Raw genomic sequence first — 21,195 nt, 5'->3', positions numbered from 1 at the left:
CGTTAGAGTGCCCCTGCGTGGCTCAATGGATCCACCCTCTCAAGAGCAGGCTGAACTGGAGAAAGCCTTTGCATCTCTTATCCCAGAGAATATCACGGAAAGGATTCGGCCTTCAGCCTCAAAGTTTGTCAAGAAGCTTGATGAAATCCCGGAAGTCTCTCTTCCCCCAGCACTTCCAAGGAGAGCTGCTGTGGCCCTGGCTGAACGCGGCCTGGTTGGCCAGTTCACGGGGTTATGGCCTTCCCCTCGCACAGTTCAGCGCTGGGTAGAAAGAAACTGGAATGCTATGGTCCAGGGAAAAATCGCAATAAGGTTTTGTGGAAGGGGATTCTTTACCTTCCTTTTTGAAACAGTGGAGGACCGTAACCTCATCTTCAGAAACGGACCCTATTTCATGGACACCAGAGGCCTTTATCTCAACCGCTGGACCCCTGACTTTGACCCAGAAATGGACGTTCCCAATGCAGTTCCTGTCTGGGTACGCCTCCCGCATCTTCCGCTTCACTGTTGGGGTGATGAATCTGTTCGGGCCATTGGAAACGCAGTCGGGAAATACGTGGACAGATCGGAGCCAAAGGAGAATATGCATGCATGCGCAAGGATTTGTGTAGAAGTGGATTTGGGCAAAGGCTTACCAGAGGCAATCAAACTCAAAGTGGATCAGTGGACGCACATTCAGCAGGTGGACTACGAGCAGCTCCCTTTCAAGTGTAAGGTATGTCATGAGTACGGTCATTTTGCTAATAGGTGCACTAAATCTAGATCAGAAGATAATAGCAATAACGAAACCCCCGAGGAAGCATGGGAAATAGTCAGGAAAAAAAAGAAGTCAAACCCTCCCCCTGAATCAGCAGAGCCCTCCTCTGAAACCCCAATCCTCTCCTCTCATCCTTCAAGCTCGGGCCCTCCCATCCCCACATCCTCCAATCCCTTTGAATCCCTAGCTTCAGAGGAACCCTCATCCCCCCCTCCATCCCCCAAGGGCCCCAGAACCTCCCCCTCTTCTCCCCTCCAGGTCTCCCCACCTCAAACAGTGGAAAGGATCCTAACGAGAAATAAAACAAAGGAAAACATAGCAGCCACGGATCCACCAAAAAAAGTAGGAAGAAAATCAAACAAGGAAATAAGAGATGAGAATGCTGCTAAAGAAATGGCTACAGGGACTCAGCAACCAATGGACACATACCTGGACAGGAACAAAGGAAGTGGTGATAAGATGAAGGAGAAAAGTGGGATCCACAATAAAACAGGTAAATGATGATTTTGGTCTCTTGGAACTGTAGGGGGATGGGCTCCTCCCTGAAAGCAAATGCAGTCCGAGACCTTATTAAAGCAGAACAACCAGACTTCCTCCTACTCCAGGAGACCAAAATCAGTGATCAAGAATTCCAAAACAGCCTGATAAGAAATAGAAAGTACGAAGGAATAGCCATGAGTGCAATAGGAGCCTCAGGAGGTATAGGAGTAATATGGAACAAAAGTAACTGGAATCTCATAGATAACAAACAAAACAGATGGTGGATTAGAATAGATATGCAAAGCACAGATATGAAGGAGGAATACACAATCTATAACGTGTATGCCCCCCCACACTTCAGAGACAAAGCTACTTGTTGGGAATCTTTGACTGCAGATATTGAGACTACCCAAGGGAGGAAGATCTTTCTAGGAGGAGACCTGAACTTAATAAGGAATGCAGAGGAGAAGCTAGGAGAAAAGTTTTTCATTGACCTATATAGACAAAAACTGGAGGATATCATACAAACTCACAATTTCATAGACATTCCTCCCCAAAATGGTCGTTATACATGGTCAAATAAAAGGACAGGCAGGAATAATATCAAAGAAAGACTTGATAGAATCCTCGTACAGGAGCGAACAACTGCCAACTTTCCGAGGATTCGCAGCACAATCATTCAAGGATTCATTTTTGATCACAAACCCGTGGCGCTGTATTTAGACAAAGAGGAAGACTTGGGTCCGCTGCCATTCAAATACAACAAAGTCTAGGATTCCAGCGAGGATTTCAAAGCCATGATAAAAGAAATCTGGAGAACAGAGATAACAGGCTCCCCACACTTCGTTTGGGAAACGAAGATCAAATTGCTGAGGGTTGCCATAAAAAATTGGGTGAGGAATCACGTGAAGGAGGAAAGGAAGGCAAAAAACGATCTGCAAATGAAACTAGAGCAATGGAATCAGGAAAAAGAGGCAGTCCAAGAAACGGAAGAAGACCAAAGGAAAGAAGGTGAGATGTATAAAGCATTGTACAATCAGCACCGTAAAGAAGAGGAAGAGCTAAGACAAAAGTCAAGATGTCTCTGGCTCAATTCTGGGGATAAAAACACCTCTTTCTTCCATAACTGTCTCAAAGTAAGGAGAGCTGGAAATAACATTGAAAGGATAATGTTTGAAGGGAAAGAGCTAACGGATAAAGGGGAAATCAAGGAGGCTGCCTCAAAACACTTTCAATCTCTACTCACAGCTGATCCCCACTATCAAGAAAATACAGATTTCGCCAACATCATAGAGAGAAAGGTCTCAGAAGCCCAAAACTGTGAACTGGACAAAGAAATCTCAATAGAGGAGGTTGAGTGGTCAATCAATAGTATGCCTCTTGACAAAGCACCCGGGCCGGATGGCTTCACGGTGAGCTTCTACAAAACACACTGGGACATCATCAAAAAAGACTACATAAGAATGGTGAGAAATTTCCACTCAAAAAGTAAAATGGGCAGCAGTATCAAATCTTCGCATCTAGCGCTAATCCCAAAAGAGCCCAACCCTCAATCCTTTGACAGGTTCAGACCTATTTCATTATGCAATGTCTCATACAAAATCATCACAAAGATTCTGGCAAATAGGCTGAAAAAAATCCTTCCCTCACTCATCTCGGATAACCAAGGAGGATTTCTCCCCAAGAGACACATAACAGATAATGTAATTCTGGTTCAGGAGGCGATACACAGCAGCGTTGCTAGAAATGAGAAGGGTATGATAATCAAGCTGGATATGGCGAACGCCTTTGACAGGGTAAACCACACATTTCTGAGGACTGTGCTTGCAAACTTCGGGGTATCAGAGCATTTCATCAGTAGGATTATGGAATGTGTTTCCCACAACTGGACAGCTCCTTTAATCAACGGTAGGCCATGCAGCGCCTTCAAGAGCACAAGAGGCTTGAGGCAAGGCTGTCCTCTTTCCCCCTTCCTCTATATCATCATGGCAGAGACATTAAGTTTGCACTTGGAAAACAAGCGAAAGTTAAAGGAAATAACAGGAGTGGACATCATCCGAGGAGCCAAGGGGATCAATCACTCCTTATTTGCAGATGACACCCTTTTAATCGGCGGTGCCTCAAGCCTCATGGCCAGGAGATTCAAGGCCATCCTGGACCTCTTCCTTCAAGCCTCGGGGGGCAAATTAAACAACAACAAATGCATGATTTACACCTGGAATGTTCCAAGATACATAACCCAAAGGATCTCTATAATCATGGAAATCCCAGCTCAATCAAACTGGTCTCACTTTATGTATTTAGGACTGCCTCTGGCCAAAGAGACAATCAAAAACGAAGTTTGGGTCAAGCTAATTGAGAAGCTGAGAGGGAAACTACAGAGCTGGGGGATGTATTGGCTTAACCTGGCGGGCAGAACAATCCTCATCAAAGAAATCCTTTCAGCCCTCCCTATCTACCAATTTGCCATTACCCTCGCACCATCAAGCATTCACAAGCATATGGAGCTGATCTTAAGAAGCTTCCTCTGGAAGGGAGGAAAGCAAGACACAAAAAAATTCAGTTTAGTAAAATGGGAAAAGGTCATCCTCCCCATAGAAAATGGTGGACTAGGAATTAGAATTCCCAGGCTGGCAAATATGGCAATGGGCTTCAAACTAACCTGGAGAATCTTAAAAGAGAAGGGATCCTGGTGGGCAGAGGTACTCAAAAAGAAATATCTGAGTGGGAGCAATAGCAACATCCTCTCTGATGTAATCACAGAGAGGCAATGTACCCCTGTTTGGAAATTGATCAAAAAAACCTTACCCCTTCTCAAGTCTCACATCTCTAAAGTCCCAGGTAATGGGAAACATATCAGCATATGGAGGGATAGAATCATGGGTTCGGAAGCCAAGGAAAAGTCCATCAATTTGAGGCCACTGCAGCTGTGGATGTCAGAAGCTAATCTTAAAACCCTTTCCGACATCTCACTTTGGGATCAAAACAGCTGGAAAGGATGGAAAACTATGCACCTACCTAAAGATTTAGAAGACCTATGGAACGAACTTAAGCTATCTCTTACAGGGGCAGCCCCTACAAGCAGAACGAGAGATGATAGTTACGCTTGGGATCCAACTGGAGGCAATTACACAGTCAAGGAAGGTTACAAGGCGCTTCAAAACCTAGCAGCACCCAACAATTGGCAATTTTACAAAGCAGCTTGGAAAATTGAAAGTCTTCCGAAGATCAAATTTTTTAATTGGACCTTGCTTCATGGCAAAATCCTAACAGCAGAAAATCTAAGGAGAAAGGGTATTCAGGGTCCTTCAATTTGTTTTATGTGCAGGAAGGCGGAGGAAAACATCAACCATCTCTTCATTGAGTGTCCGGTAGCAAGGTCCTGCTGGAAACTCATAACTAGCCCTCTAGATATAGGAGAGCTACCCAATCAGACTTCTCTCCTTCAGAAAGGTTGGGGGAAACTCTTCCCTTATGCAAGCAAGAACATGATCCTCGCCAAGAGACTATGGACCAGCATCCCTTCAAACCTCTGCTGGCAATTATGGTTAGCCAGGAACGAAAGTATATTCAAAAACAAAAAACCTAGTATAACAAGTATTCTGGCTAAAACAACTGCGCTCATAACAGAGACTATTGAAGCTAAAGGGATCCCTCATGCTGACCCGGTTTACACAGATGAGAGGGCGAAGGAATGGGTCCGAAGATTCAACCATAAGCCAAAAACAAAAAGCAAATCAATAAAAGGAACAGGGCAGAATGAATGGAAACTCAGAGGGACAAAGGAGGAAATCAATAGTTGGATCCAAAATCAAAAGAGGTCCACGCTTCACTTCGACGGGGCTTCAAAAAACAACCCAGGCAGAGCTGGAGCAGGGGGAATAATTAGAGATCCTCAAGGGAAAACAATCGTCACTTATGAGTGGAGTTTGGGTACCATGTCGAACAATAAGGCTGAAGCATACAGCCTCCTATTGGGGACCTCCATTGCCCTGAAGTTGGGCATTCATGATCTCTTAGTGTTAGGGGACTCTGCAATTCTTATAGCAGCCATGAATACTGGGAAAGACTTCAACCAAATTGCTTTAAACAGAATCAAAGGAAGAATAGCGGACCAGACCAGGAGCATCAACAAAGTGACCTTTAAGCACGTCCTAAGAAGCAACAATACGGAAGCAGACGAGCTGGCCAACAAGGCCACGGGAAGACCCACGGGTAAGGTAAAGGAAAACAACGAGTTCTATGACAAAGATATTCCATAGTCAGCACGCTATCCCCTTGCACCAGATTATCAGTCACCTCAGGCATCCGCTTCATTACTGTAGGCCTGCGCACACCCGATCCTCTTCAAACCATATCCTTCTCGACTGCCAAAGTTGGGGAGATAGGACAACGTATCGCCCTTCGGAATCGAGGAATGCAGGAAAAGGTAGGAACTCATCATTGTACACCACAGACAAAAATAGAGGGCGGGATCACGCCCATGCTGGCTTCAGGCTCCAAGGACTGGTAAAGATCAACTCAAAAGATCTCACGACAGAGAAGATCAGATTCACCACTCCCCGATACAAACGTGAGCAAGCCCGCTTCGCTCTTATAAATCATAGCGAGTCCCTCAGCGCTACCACATCTCATTGCAATCTGAGACAGAGGCGAAGGGCTCTTAGGAGGCGGGGACAACAGTCAGAAGGCCTCTCTCAAGACAGCAAGATCAGTATCTGGGTTAAAGGAAACACCAAGCTCCTCTCGGTTGGCAGCAAATATCAGACTCCCTCTGCTTACACTGCCCTCTCTAATCTCAAGCAACGTTCGAAGGCGCCCTGCCCGTCCCGGGATACAGTCGACACTCCACTGCCCAGGGTAACCAACTCTCTTTATTTCTGTGCATTTATTAGTGCTAATAGTTTGGTTTTTGTTCTCAGTTGCGCCCTCACACAGCATCTGAGCCTCCCGTCACATATTCCTCCGAACAAGCAGCCCTGTAGCATCACCCTCACGCCCTCCATAACTCCAGACACTCCTCGAGGCACTGCTGAACCTGATTCATACAGGATGGCTGAGCAGCACAATCAGCCTGCCAATCAGTCTCAGCCTAGAAACTCTATGGGCAATATTTTCAACAACAAGGAGTGTAACATGTGTAAAGCACATGTAGTCATGATCAATGCCCTGAACAAGCAGGTGAAGGAGCTGACTGAGGATTACCACGCTGATAGAAATTCCAAATGCAAAAAAATGGAGAAAAGGAAGAAAGAGATCGAAGATTTAAAGGATCGTTGCATACATATGGAAGCTGCCATAGACCATCTTCGTTCCCTCACCGAAAGCCAGCAGGCTGAAGCCTCAACTAGAGTAAGCAGGAGGGAACACCTCCCGGATGACTCGGTCACCCAACACTCTCCTTAATACTTATGCACTGTAAATTTAGTTGGCTAGGAGGCTCGTTCGTCAGGCAATATAGCCGTTGGCTTTTAGTTTTATGTTTAATCAAGAGAAGCTTTGAGGATTATGGGTCTGCGCACCCACTTTTGAACCTCAGCTCTCAGAGCTCTCCCTTTTTTGTACTAGATTTCTGAATTGCTGTTTTATAATATACAAGTAGACGACTTCGTTAAAAAAAAATAAAAAATTATTTATTAGCATGGGTTTCATGTTTTATTACTTTATTTTTATGTCAAAGCCTCCATTGTAGGATTCTAGGGTTTATGCCATGAATCCTATTTCTTGTCATTATTTAATATACCCTTCTTGGGTTTTGTAAAACAAGAAATAAAATTGTTTTTGTGTCAAAAGTGTCATTTATGCCTCCTCCACCAAGTCAAACTCAAATTTCTACAAGGTAGCCTCAAAAGGAGCTGTGAAGCACTATATATTGGTTGTTACTTAACCTCATTTGGACACCCAACCAATAAATTTCGATCTAGAGTTGCAAGAGGAAGAAATAAGAGTAAAAAACACAAAGAAGAAGGATAAAACCCTATTGAACAAGAAGGAAACACTTGTCAAGAAAAATCAAGTTGAAATTCTCTCTCCTCTCCCACACATGCGAGTTTCTGGACTGTTGCAAGAGGGATGAAGTTGTAGGTCTGCAGTAGGGCTAAGACCTGAGTTGTTGTAGGATTTAAGCTCTTTGACTAGGGTTGACTATTGAATTTTGTCTATTCATCTTGATAGGCTAACTTGGTGGATAAAAGGAGCGTCTTTGTTTAGGTCTAAGGTTTTGGATTGCCTCAATTTGATTTGAATCTAGTAGTTGAAGAGCTTGACAGGATTTTCCCCTTCATAGGGGTTTTTCCTTGGCCAAGTGCCTATATCTGGTGTCATTGATCTTCATGTTCTTTATTTTATAATTGTTGTTGAGAAGATGATAAAAGAATAACACAAAGAAAATTAATAATAATGTATGAATATCACAAGTGATTGTTAGGAATTCTAGTCTCAACTGGGTCTTTCTCTGAACCAACATTCACGAGTTTCTCATGAGGGATTCTTCAGTTAGCTGGAGTAACACTTGTGGATGCACTAGCGTACCAACTCACTATTATTCCTCTATTAGTTCCATAAACAGCTAGAACTAATTGAACTGACTATAACTCAGTAAACTAAATTATCTAATTACAACTCAATTTAAACTCATATTGGACCCCTAAATTTTTGGGAGAACATATACATGACTATAGAAAGACTTCCAACTCAAAATTCCTAAGCTAATTAAGTTAATTAAACTTAATTAACTATTTACAAGTTGCTATGAGGACATCATTTGATTTTAATTCACAGTTCAATTCAAGGACAAATTAAACTGGAAGTTCTTGTTGCCATTTCTCAACTATTTTCTTGTTATGTGGTTGTATTTCTAATCCTCAGTTTGGTCCATGCTCTTCTCCTACAAATTTTTTAGGCCACGGGCTAGCTTAGCATCTAGGAAGTCTAGGTAAGGAAAGGGTGCTCCTCCACCCTTGCCGAATGATACACACCTACCTCAGGGCTCTCATCTTTTTATGGTTTCCATGCCCCAAAAAAGAGCTAGAGTTAGATGGGAAGTAGCTTACTACCAAGAGAGAGGCCACTCCATGGCTCAAATTTGAGTTGATATCTCAACCAATTACTATTGAGACTTAATCCCTCAACCCATTTAAGAAGAAATCACTCAGGTGGAAAGATAACTCTCTAATGAGTGGTGCAATCTTACAGACACTGAGGTGTTGGATGAGGTTACATATTAGGTTCCTGATGCTAATCATACAAGGGGAAAACATAACTAGTAGTAAGTGTACACAATTGACATCTACCGACACCCCAAGTTTCTCTTGGAGAGACTATTGGTAGATCAAAATAGGCTCAAAGAAAATGTTGCCTTGTTTATAAATTGAATGCACCAAATTCTTATGGATATGGACCATAGGATTGTGAAAAATAAAAGGAAAATGTGACCTACTCCTCTTGATCTCGGTTTCTCTTTTGGCAACAACGAGAAACCCATTCTTGTTGAAGTTACTCATTCAAAAAAACATGTATGCATGTTTATTTTCCTTTCTATTTTTTTCTTTTTATTATGTTCTCTTATTTTATCTCCCTTGAAAAAAAATGATGATGCTATGTAGTTAGATAAATAATTCCCCATTTTGTATTTAGGAGCCAAAAACTCCATTTTCTTTTTTGATATTTTGTAAAAATTAAAGTTTGATATGGTTTTTGTAATGACAAGGCAACATAAACCAAAGTAAATTTCTAAAATCACTCATATATATATATATATATCACAAGCATATAACTATGTATAACCAAGGAAAAATAAGTTTAAAAAATGTTAATATTTGAAACTAAATGAGTGACCCTCATAACACGTATAAGTAATAATAAAATTAATAATAAATGTGATTATGAAAAGGTGCGACTAATATTATGAAATAAATTCTGAGTATCACATGATATTAAAGACTGTAGCAAGATGATTTCTTATAGTTTCTTTTTTTTTTTTGTAAGCTTCGGGGGACCCTTTTCATTTTTTTACAACTTTTTACAACATTTTACAACCTCGCAGGTTTCGAACTTGGGTGGGAGGTGTGAAAGCCATCCTCCCCAGCAAGATGATACGTTGCATAATAAATTAAATTTCTTACTATTGCTGAGTCACATATCAAACTAAACTATTTATTGGTGTTATTAAACGTATAATACACTTTTTATTATTTTTAATGTATATATTATGAAAAATCAATACCAAAATTTTAATAATTATCAAAATTTTAAATAAATAATTAAAGTGAAAATATTAATATTAATCTAGATTGTGCAAATTAAAAAATATACCATTTTTTTATATAAAATATAATAATTAAAAAATTATAAATTATTATTTAAAAAGTAATATTAAAATTAATTAATTTTTTTTTTTTTAAAATGCACTACTTTATAAAAACATTAATTATTCAATTAAGATTAAAACTATTGCTGAGTCACATATCAAACTAAACTATTTATTGGTGTTATTAAACGTATAATACACTTTTTATTATTTTTAATGTATATATTATGAAAAATCAATACCAAAATTTTAATAATTATCAAAATTTTAAATAAATAATTAAAGAGAAAATATTAATATTAATCTAGATTGTGCAAATTAAAAAATATACCCTTTTTTTATATAAAATATAATAATTAAAAAATTATAAATTATTATTTAAAAAGTAATATTAAAATTAATTAATTAATTTTTTTTTTTAAATGCACTACTTTATAAAAACATTAATTATTCAATTAAGATTAAAATAGTATAAGAAAGTAATAATGATGTTATTTAACATTTTTTACCAATAATTTAATATAATAATTAATCATGTGAATTTTTTTGGTAAGGGAGTTAATAAATATTATAAAGATAATATTAATAATGTTTAATAAAATAAAAAATAAAATTTAGAATTTAATAATATTATATTGTGATTGAGTAATATTTATTTTGAATTTATATATTTAAATTTTGGAAAAAAATATTAATAGTAAAAATATAAATTTGATTAAATTTTGTTAAGAATTGAGCATAGAGGAAAATGTTTTATGGCATTATATGAATTTATATTTGATGATTCAAGATCTAGATATGATGGACATCTTATTAGTGAATTATAACTAAGTCATTAAAGATAAGATTTACAATTCATATCATATCATTGTGATTTGACTTAGATTATAATTCACTAATAAGATGTCCATAAAAGAACGTATACATATTTATGGTTAATTTTGTTATTTAATTATACAAATTTATTATATTTATCAAAATCATAAAATTATTATAATTATTATAATTATATTTATATATATATCTATATTCATAAATATTTGGTTATAATTTTATTAACAGTTAGTTTAATTATTAAAATAAAATGTGGGTATTTATATTATATTTTAACAAGATTAATAGTTGTAACGTAGTATAGTCTTTGACCCTAAAGTTAATTAATTGATTAAAGTTGTGCGGAGTGCAGAAGAAGCACAGTGAAAGTTTTCTCTACACTTTAACATTATGTGCAATGACATATCGCCCAAAGCAATGCCTAACAAAATTCATAATACAACGAATTTTTACTTAACTAGATAATTAGTGTCGATGTTTATTTGATTAACACATGTCACAATTACAAGGGTTAAACCCAAGCATGTTATCCATATCATTTATCATTTGTACACGTCAAACCATATAGCAATAGAACCAAGGTTTACCGACAAACATTAGTATTTATAACATATTATAACATGTAATTTTGTAATGATAATAGGTGACATGCAAACCATCGAAAGCATTTAGTACCAGAACATGTGAGAAAGGATAAGTGTGCAAGGCATCCATATATAGGAAAACTATGTTGAGATGGAAATGTTTGCGAAGATGCGGCAACTCGAAGTGACATATAATGAATATGGTGCAAATGACTCAGTACTCAACATTGAAAAATTAATTAAGGCTTAGCAGTACTATTAATATATATTCATGAGTCAATGGGAAATCAAGACATTTCCCGAGTGCTTAATAGCATTTACTCTAATGCATTGTGTAATGATTACTTGTTATAAACATATCAATAAAATCATATAGTCTTTTCAACATTTATTGATCAAATTGACGCATAATCAATGCATCATTTGAGTGCTTAATAACATTTATTGTTTGTAAACAAGTCAACAATATGCAAAAGTCTTCGTAACTAGTATCTATCATAGCAAACTAAAACGATGTGCAGATCTCCTTCCCATACTTCCTTCAATTCACACATTTCTTCCGCACAATGTAAGCATCCTCTACACAGAGAACTTACATCGTTCAATTTCTTAATAGCATTTAGTCTGATGCATTATGTAATGATTATTCATTGTAAACATATCAAGAAAATTGTATTTATCGATTTTATAAAAAATATTATTTTTGGCATTTATTCGGTGAATCGACGCATACTCAACACATTGTTCAAGTGCTTAGTAGCATTTACAGCTTGTAAATAATTCAATAATATGCACAGGGATCCACAGCTAATATCCATTATATCATATTGAAACAATATGCTTTGCGCACTTCAATCAACCTCTCATGGCATGGATTACTATATATAAACGAATAATCGACACATAATTAAGAAATCCTTCAAGTGCTTAGTAGTATATTGTAATTAAGGCTTAATCCTACAATGAAGTAAATGTCCCTTCCTGACTAATGTAAGAATTTATTTGGTGAATCGACGTGCAATCAAGACATCATTCCAATGCTTAATAACATTTACTCTAACACATCGTGTTATGATTACTACTTGTTAACAAATCAAGAATATTGTATCCATTGATATTATAAAGTAATATTTTCGCATTTATTCAGTGAATCCACATATAAACATGGATTTGCAACCAATATTCATTCTATCATACTGGAAGGATGCGCAGAAGAATGTTATGTGTGGAAAAATCTTTGTTCCCTCTTTTTTCACACCTCCACATACACTACCCCTCCATACATATCAACTTACTGGAGTGTGTATTAGTAGATATTAAAGGCTTAATCCTATGATTAAAAGATATATTTTCATATATTATTGGCAAGTACTTAATCTCATGTGGGTTGAGCCTCTGATATAAAATTGATCTGGATTTGACTCACTTAAAAGGATTAGATTTATAGCACTATTTTAATTGAACTTGATTGCATTTGAAGGCTTGAATCCAATTTGAATTAAAACATCTTTTAACTATGATTTTTATTTTTCTATCACCACTTAATCCATCTAAACATAATTGTGGAAAGTAGAAATACATGCATAAGAAAACGTGTGACAAGATATCAAACACATAAGGGAAGATATCACCAAGTGTGGGCTATGTCTCCAGGCTCACAAATCCATGAACTATTTCATTATCTTCTTTAAATATACTCTCCTTTACAAAGGGCTAAATTCTCACATCATTAAGTGGTTGTAGGATTCCAACAATAGTGGCATCATAAAAGAGATTCACTCATCCAAAATTCAAGAGTTGATGCTCACAAGCATGTGGCCATGTCTCGTTTACAAAGCGATAATATCCTTTGAATGGGTTGATCTCTCATCAGCATGTGGCATAAACAAGACTCTCTCAGAAAAATTTGCAACAGGTCCTCTTGAATATGTTGTTCATATTCAAACATCATCATACTACTCTCGCAATTTTGAGACCAATGACTACAAACATGACTACTTTTTTATGAAGTGTCAAAGTGACCTTTTATACCACCACACCACCTCAATTTGTGTACAAAGGCTTAAATGATTAATTCCCTATAATGATTCATATCTTGCTACCTTGCTACAACATACAAATATCACCAAAACTTGTTTTTGGGTATCGGATCCCCCCATAGCATGTTTTTGGGGCTTAAAGCCCAAATTTTGGTCAAATGTAATGTAAAGACCCCGCAAAATGTAGGTGCGAAGAGCAAGAGCATATGGTTGTCCGCCGTAAGATAATGTAATTTAATGTAAAGTGTGTCGGCCTACCCATGGTCCGTGGACCATGGGATTGTATAAATAGAGCGAGGCTCTAAGTGTAAAGGAAGTCTTAGTTTTGAGAAGTAATAGATAGATGTGAAGGCATGATTAGAAGCTACAACTAGATATTAAGGTATTGGATCGTAGTGATAGGTAGAGGCTCTGCAACTGAGTGCGTGGAGTCCTAGTAAAGTCTGCAGTTGAGGGCGCAGACCCTTGCAGCTGAGTTCACAGGGTAGAGTTGCGATTGTACTTGGATGAAGAATTAATAGCAGATAAGTTGATTATGAAATATTGTGTGTCTATGCTTCTGTTATATTTATGCATCTCTTTACAGTTTTATGATTGCGCGCACTTGTTATGAATGTTGAATGATTAATGAGAATATTGGGCCCATGCAATTAAGTTAAGATCTATAATAATAACATAGTAAGGATAAAGGATCTAGACATCACCTCTCCACGATCTTTACAAAGCTGCACGGAAGTAGTTACACACGCTGCAAAGGACAGACTGTTGCGCAGAGCAGTGCAAGCCTGCAGGTTCGGTTCGCAAACTTCTTAGATTTCATCAAGACATCCCTAGGGTGCAGAAACCTGGTTCCAACACCCTCCCATACTACCTCGGGTGAGACCTTAGTCCGCAAACCGCGGACTGTTGCCGAAAGGGCTGGTAGTTTCGGGATTTGTTTGGCTAAATCACTTCTGAACTTGGGTTGGGCCCCAACAAGCCAACAAATGGTTCCATTGTCGGGATCAGGATCTTCCTATGGGATGTCTGATGTCATGCCACTAGAACCCAACAAAGAAGGAAATTGAAGAGTGGATGGACAAGAAGATTCACGAGTTCGTGACACAAGAAAACAGAACACCGTAGGTATCTGAGAAAATGTGGCTGGATCACTACGTGTATACAGAAATCCACGAGATCTTCTTCGCGTCCTTTCCTTCTAAACTATATGAGTGGATCGTGAGGTTAGCCGACAGCTAGGGAAGGTGTAAGCTCGACCAACCGATAGTGTGGAATCCAGAATTAGTGCGCAAACTAGAGGTATCAGAAGATAAGATCGCACAAGCTGTGGACCATTGGGTTGACCGGATAATAGGAGGATTTATCACTGAGTTTGCGATAGACACGACTATGAGCTACAGCAAAGCAAAACGACGTTTTCTCAAGGGACCGAGAGCTAAGTACTTTAGGTCTTTGAATACCTAGATAAAGATGTTGTTATGTGAAAAGCGGGTTATGTGAATGCATTAATGTTTGGGATGATGCGGAGCAGAAAGATCTACAAAGGTAGTGGGGAATTAGGAAATAGTCCCTTAATTTTACCTTCATGAGAGAGCGAGGAGGAGCTCGCTCGGGTCTCTCTAAGAAGTGCGGTCAGTTTGATAAGACAATGCATTCTGCAGTTACCACCTCCACCCACGCCACCACCCACTTCACCTCCTTCACCTCCATTTCCCACCACTCCATCTCCACCAAACCCACAGTTTAGCATGGCGAGCACGATCAAGCTACCCGTGTTTACGAGAGTAGGGAATGAGGATCCGGACCAGTTCTGGTTCGTGGTAAGAGCAGTGTGGGAAGCACAAGGGGTCACGGACGACAACATTAAGAAGGTTACATTGGTGAGCATGCTGCAAGATCGTGCGTTGACATTATATATTGAGCACTCCAATGATCACCCAAATGCAGGAATAACAAAGATCCAAAATGCACCGAACAGAGAATTTAGCCGACCGAAATCAGAGACACAATCAATCATTGGATTTAAAGAGATCGTGATGCTTCCAGGCGAGACCCCTTGGGATCTGGATCAGCGGCTGAAGAGTATGATCTGCGAGGCTAATATGATGCTCATAGATGCACACCATTATGCATTGATTGTGGCATCTCTGACACCACACCTGAGGACAGCACTATCACAACAGAAACTTTCTACCTAGGTAGAAGCATTGGAAATGGCGATGAGGTTGCATGAAACACCGATACAAGATCTGGGGTTGGGAGTTCAACAAATCCACACGTAACTACAAAATATCTACTTGGAAATGCAGCACTTGAAGCAGGATAGCGCACCATGGCCAGAGGCGTGTGAGGAAGTGTGGTGCATAAAATGCAAAGGCTAGGGCTATGACAAAGACCAATGCCAAATATTCGCAAACTACTTGGTAGGAGGGGGGCTAATTCCATTGAGACTGGAGGCACAGGCAGGGCCGAGTGAGACACCCGCGTTATGGTGCGTGATCTGTAAAATAGGAGGAAAACACACGACGGATAACTCTCATTTGTTGCAGAATTATACACAGTCTCCATAGCCGTTGTTTTATAATTTTTGCAGGTTAGTAGGTCATGACGAGCATACTTGTGGCAGCTACGAGCTAATGATGGATCAGACCCCCACATATAGGATGCAGACAGAAATGCGAGCCCTCAACCTAGCTACGGGGATGGCGGCTGGATTTTAGGGACGAGGTCGAGGACGAGGAGGAATGGGACCAGGAAGGGACCGCGGATAGTTAATTTGTTACAATTATGGAGGACCAGGGCACTACACCCGCAATTGTACAAACCCGACAAGAATATCTTGCTGATACTGTGCCCAGTTCGATCATGAAGCAGTAGATTGTCCTACGTTGATTGCATAGATGTGCGAGAAAGGGGTACTCCAACCTCCTTCGACTCAGAATATCCAAATGATGAGGTCTGAACCGCGCAAAGAAGACCCAAATGTGAACATGATGCTCAGAAGCGGTGCGACCACAGGGGAGGATAAGCGGAAGTAGCCTGAGGAAGATACATGGGTTCGCAAGGCTCCTACAAGGGAACCTGAGTTTTATTTAGAACGTGCAAAGGAGACGTTCATCGAAGCTAAGAAGAGCTTCGCGGAGGCCTCTACTTCAGGTGTTAAGGATCAACAAGAGCCAAGGATGGATCCTTCTATGCTTACTACCTTTTTTGAGACATGCATGAAACTACTGCACGAAAATAAGGAAGTTAAGGGACTACAGGAGTTGATCACTATGTGCATAGGGTTAAGCGAACCACGCATAGTCCGAAAACTAGGAAAGCATGCATTGCACACCGTGAGGGAAATAAGATTGACGGTGCAGATTGGCGAATATGAAATGGATCAGGTAATCCTAGACCTGGGTTCAAATGGGAATGTATTACCAAAGAAGACATGGGAACGTATGGGCAAGCCCGCATTACAGTGGCCCCCTATTCAATTACAAATGGCGAACCAACATAATATTTTGGCCATGGGGAGGTTGCAAGGGGTAATAGTTGATATCGAAGGCATGAGCACATAGACGGACTTTGAAGTAATAGAGATTGTCGATGACAACAATCCTTATCCCACGTTGCTAGGAATAGACTGGGCCACTGATATGAATGGAGTCATTAACCTGAAGAAGAAGATGATGATATTCTAGAAAAAGTCCCTACGCATAGTAGTTCCACTAGACCCAGCCGAGGGAGCACGTTACATGAGCCAGTGCGTGATGATGAGCTAGATTGTATTTACTAGATAACAGGACGAGACCAGGATCGAGTGAACCCAACTGTAGATGGGAGAATATCATGGGAGTGTGACAATTCCTGCACTTTGGATTCAGATGAAGAAGTAGAATGTTGGCAAAACAGGTTGCACGAAGTGACAATGCCAAATTTCAACATGATGATTAGATCACTGTGTTGTGTGATGACAGAGGCAAGGGAACTACCAACCTATGATGGGGTGATGGCGGTGGATGAATTCCTAGACAAATTTGAAAGCGCAGTACCGGAACAGTAGCGGTACAGTGCGCTGGAATGGGCACTGCGCTTGACACCCTCACGATGATGGAGTACACATCAAAAGACCATTGTAAACTGGCATGAATGTAGGAGACGGATGTGCTTATGATTTGGAATCCCCCAGCGTCGAATGAGAGCCAGATAACCACTACGAAGCAGCTCACGCTACCACCTGTGTCGAAGGGTGCAGATGTGTGATGTGCAAGCACATCCTAGACTAAGGATAAAAAATTAGAACCAGACACAGTAGTAGGAAAAGAAATGCTCACCAAAAATATTCTACACCTGTTGAAGCCTCGAAAATCAGGTCGACAACAAGGGGGATACCCGGCCGGTCCGGACCTTGGTTGGCAGCTCCTTATCCGTTTGGTATAGCGGGTCCGACTGGGGATAATGGGACCAGTTTCCCAATCTATGAGTGTATGTGTGTAGAATTTGATGTTTCTGATCTAACAGTTCCTATCTAAGATATTATAATTCAAACTTTAATCTAATTTTAAGCTATTGTAATCTAATAAACAACACATCTAAATCTATACTAACCCGGGATGTAATTCTTCTATTATGCGATCTAAAGAGATTTCAAATAACAACTGGTAATAAAGATCATTCAGCGATTATAAGAAAGGAAATCAATCAAGATGAACCACTTCGCATAAAAAGTTAGACGAAACAGTTGTGAAAAGCATATCGCATAATGAGCTATTCATACATTAAGCATAAATAAATAGCTATCACCATACAAAAGTGCCAAATGATAACTCAAGCATTCATGCAATAATACATAAACAACTAAAAACTATATATCACTTTAACATATAAGCAGAAATGGTCAAGAGATAAAAGTACCATTTATGACTAGTCCTACTCATAAGCTTCAAGCAACAATGATTTGTCTCTCCTTGCTCTAACATCCACTAAGAGTACAGAAGTGCAACATCAGTAGCAGATATCAAATGCAAACATTAACAAATCTTGATCCATTCATTCACCAAAACCTCCTCTGAGGGTGCAAAAGTGCATGTTCTGAGGACATGTTTTTGATAAATTTCTAGACCCTTCTCTAAATGCATGAGAAGGGTTTAAATACTACTAACTAAATAACTTAATTACACAGATTCAGGATACGGTTTAAATGACCGCCCTTTTTCTAAGCAAAACTATTTCTAAAAATTAAATCTAATATCTAATTATTTATGCATTTGCTCCTTAATGTTGCGAGCATTCAATATTTTCCTGGGTAGATTCGGCTGACTGTCTTCCGCTTTTGGTTGAGCTAAGCAAACAGAAATGGTAAGAGTTAGCACCATCTTTTCAGCAAAATCGATGATATACTCGAGAGTCATCCTCTGGCTATGTGGATTTACTGTATATGCCCAGTAATAATCCAAGTTCCACTTGCTTAATCCTCGAATTGCTTCTGCCTCTTCTTTCAGCTTTATGTTTCCAGTTTGTTCTTTACCATTGCTTTCTTGCGTTTTCCGGGCTTACAAATGACTGAGCAGTTAGAGGCTTTGCTTTTTGAGCAATTTTCTTAGTGATGCACGATTAGAGCTAGGCGCTAATCGCGCATCGGAAATTGCCTCCGTTCTTTGATCCGGGTCTCTCTGATGCATTTTTTTTTCCTTTAGCACCTTTTCCTTCACCGGGTATAAGCTTCAAAATTTGTAAAAATACTGCTTTCGTGAGCTTCTGACCTTGAGCGTTAAACTGCCGATTGATATCAGCATTGTTCAATTACTCATTCAACCACGACCGTGAATGAAAGATCTGTAACGGATAGCTTAGCAGGGTTCTGTGAATCTGCGGCTCTGTTGCATGCGGTATCCGTTTATGAGGGCATCTTTTCTTTGTCTCTAAGCATTGGAGCTTTACCCTTTTCCTTCATGGCTTCCTGCACATTGCTTTGTGTTACTTCTGTTTTTCATTCCTGCAGTTCACACATGAGGAGAGAGTAATGATAATAAAAATCGACAAGAAAGCTTTAAGCTCTACGGATGTACAACCACCTGACGTAACCTGACTCTTCGAACAACACAGAACCGTCTTTCATTAACAACTATCGTATAATTCATTAATTATCATTAAAGCGCGTATCCAGTTCTTGGTTTATGGAAAGCTTTTCTTGAATGTTGAGCCGGGGAAAATCTGCGATGGAATGTTTCTGTGATTCGCATCACAACATCGCAGTATCGCATTACTGCCAATTTCATTATGATGTGTTATCGCAAGGTTGCTCGATCGCGCTATCGCAAGATCGCGGATCGTAGTATCGCGCTATCACAAAATCGCAGATTGTTACGATCATTAAATGGTTATGTGTTTTTTATGTGACCTTGCGATATGCGATATGCGATATCGCATATCAGATATCGGCAATTTTTTTAAGGTTTTCCAACGTGAGCGTTTCTTAATGCATGCGATGCAATGGAATTTGCGTCGCACTCTCGCAGTTTATCATTTTTACTCATAAGGAAATGTCCTATCATTCTTCGCGCAATGCGATGTTTTCTTAAGGAGTAAAATACATGAGCCTTAATTGAATTTTTTGAATTTTTACTAAGGGTCCCCACTTACCTAGTGTTATTGCTAAAACTAAATAAGGAGGGGGGTTGTTGGTGGCCACAACAACGCCGGAGCATTCAAAAAGCTATGCGGAATCATGAACAAAGTTCACCAGGCGAGATGAATTGACTGGGACCTATGCGTACCAATGGTTTGATGGGTGTATAGGGCCATAAGCAAAAACTGGAGCACATAATTGATCCCAACACTGGCGAGAAGAGACGAAGAACAGAGAAAAATCCCCCTAAAACAACTCCCACAGTTGGGATAGTATGCGAGGACCCGAGCAAAGGAATTATGTAGTTATAGGAAGCCATTCGGTGAGGGAACTTGAAACTTCGTGAACTCGAAGAAGAGCGGTTACGATTGAAGTAGGAAAGCATGTTAATGGATGTAGAAATTAGAAAACTAGAAACCGAAATCGTGCACACATGTCGTGTCAATAGAAGGACAGGACAAGATATAGGCAGCCATACCAACACATTAGAAGATTGCCGCCGATAATTTTTGGCTCTGTTACCATGGCTACGATCGCACCTTATCAGACAAAGTAACTAGGGAAGTGCACCGTCTAAGGAAGAACATGAGGTGCTGACTAGCGCAACGATAATTAAGGAGGGCCCGCAGACCGGGTTTGCAGGTGACTTCAAGCCTTGCACCAGTGGTGCGACCACCTGACTATCCGTAGGAAGCATAGTCTTCGCGGCCTGAAAAGCCGGATAGAGGTGCGGGACTATAAACATAGGTACTAGAAGCCGACATCAAAAAAGGAAATCAATTCAGAAACAGATGATTTAGAAGAATAGATGGAGCAGATCTAGACAACGACAGCATGGTGCGTTACAGACCTTCGCGTAGCACAGGCACTGTTGGATGGACTTCTTGCAAAGATCACCACACCATCAGAGTGACTCGGGATGAGTCACGATGATTGTGTTTGGGACCTGTTGGGCAACAGATCCCCCCATAACATGTTTTTGGTGCTTGAAGCCCGAATTTTGGTCAAATGTAATGTAAGGACCATGCAAAATGTGGGCGCGGAGCGCGAGGGTCTAGGGTTGTCCGCTCTAAGATAATGTAATTTAATTTAAAGTGTGTCGGCCTACCCATGGTCCATGGACCATGGGATTGTATAAATAGAGCAAGGCTCTAAGTGTAAAGGAAGTCTTAGTTTTGAGAAGTAATAGATAGATGCAAAGGCATGAATAGAAGCTAGAAGTAGATATGAAGGTATTGGGTTGTAGTGATAGGTAGAGGCTCCGCAACTGAGTGTGTGGAGGCCTAGGAAATTCTGCAGCTAAGTGTGCGGACCCCTACAGCTGAGTGCGTAGGGTAGAGTTGGGATTGTACTTGGATTGAGAATTAATAAAAGACAAGTTGATTCTAAAATATGTGTGTCTATGTTTCTGTTATATTTATGCATCTCTTTACAGTTTTATGATTGCGCGCACTTGTTATGAATGTTGAATGATTAATGATAATATTGGGCCCACATAATTAAGTTAAAATCTATAATAATAGCACAGTAAGGATAAAGGATCTAGACAGCACCTCTCCGCGCTCTTTATAGCGCTG

General features: G+C 39.7%; 1 protein-coding gene across 1 annotated transcript; it reads left to right on the top strand.

Moving 5' to 3' along the window:
* Nucleotides 1-2,034: 2,034 nt before the first annotated feature.
* LOC149179578 (uncharacterized) lies at nt 2,035-6,643 on the top strand. Its single transcript, XM_089413587.1, has 2 exons — nt 2,035-5,452; nt 5,661-6,643. The coding sequence occupies exons 1-2, from the start codon at nt 2,035-2,037 to the stop codon at nt 6,641-6,643; spliced, it is 4,401 nt and encodes a 1,466-aa protein (XP_089269713.1).
* Nucleotides 6,644-21,195: the final 14,552 nt, after the last annotated feature.

The sequence above is a fragment of the Pinus tabuliformis genome, chromosome 3_2 (assembly GCF_031772625.1).
Source record: "Pinus tabuliformis cultivar Carrire ecotype Pingquan chromosome 3_2, CPIR1, whole genome shotgun sequence".
Classification (NCBI taxonomy): Eukaryota; Viridiplantae; Streptophyta; class Pinopsida; order Pinales; family Pinaceae; genus Pinus; species Pinus tabuliformis.
Note: the sequence above shows the minus strand (reverse complement) of the source record. Positions and strands in the feature narration are given on the sequence as shown.

What these genes read in the sequence shown, in the direction of transcription:
- LOC149179578 (XM_089413587.1), top strand. Translation starts at nt 2,035, where the DNA reads ATGATAAAAGAAATCTGGAGAACAGAGATAACAGGCTCCCCACACTTC. An exon ending in GGCCACGGGAAGACCCACGG is followed by an intron (nt 5,453 to 5,660) that starts GTAAGGTAAAGG and finishes CGAGGAATGCAG; the next exon opens with GAAAAGGTAGGAACTCATCA.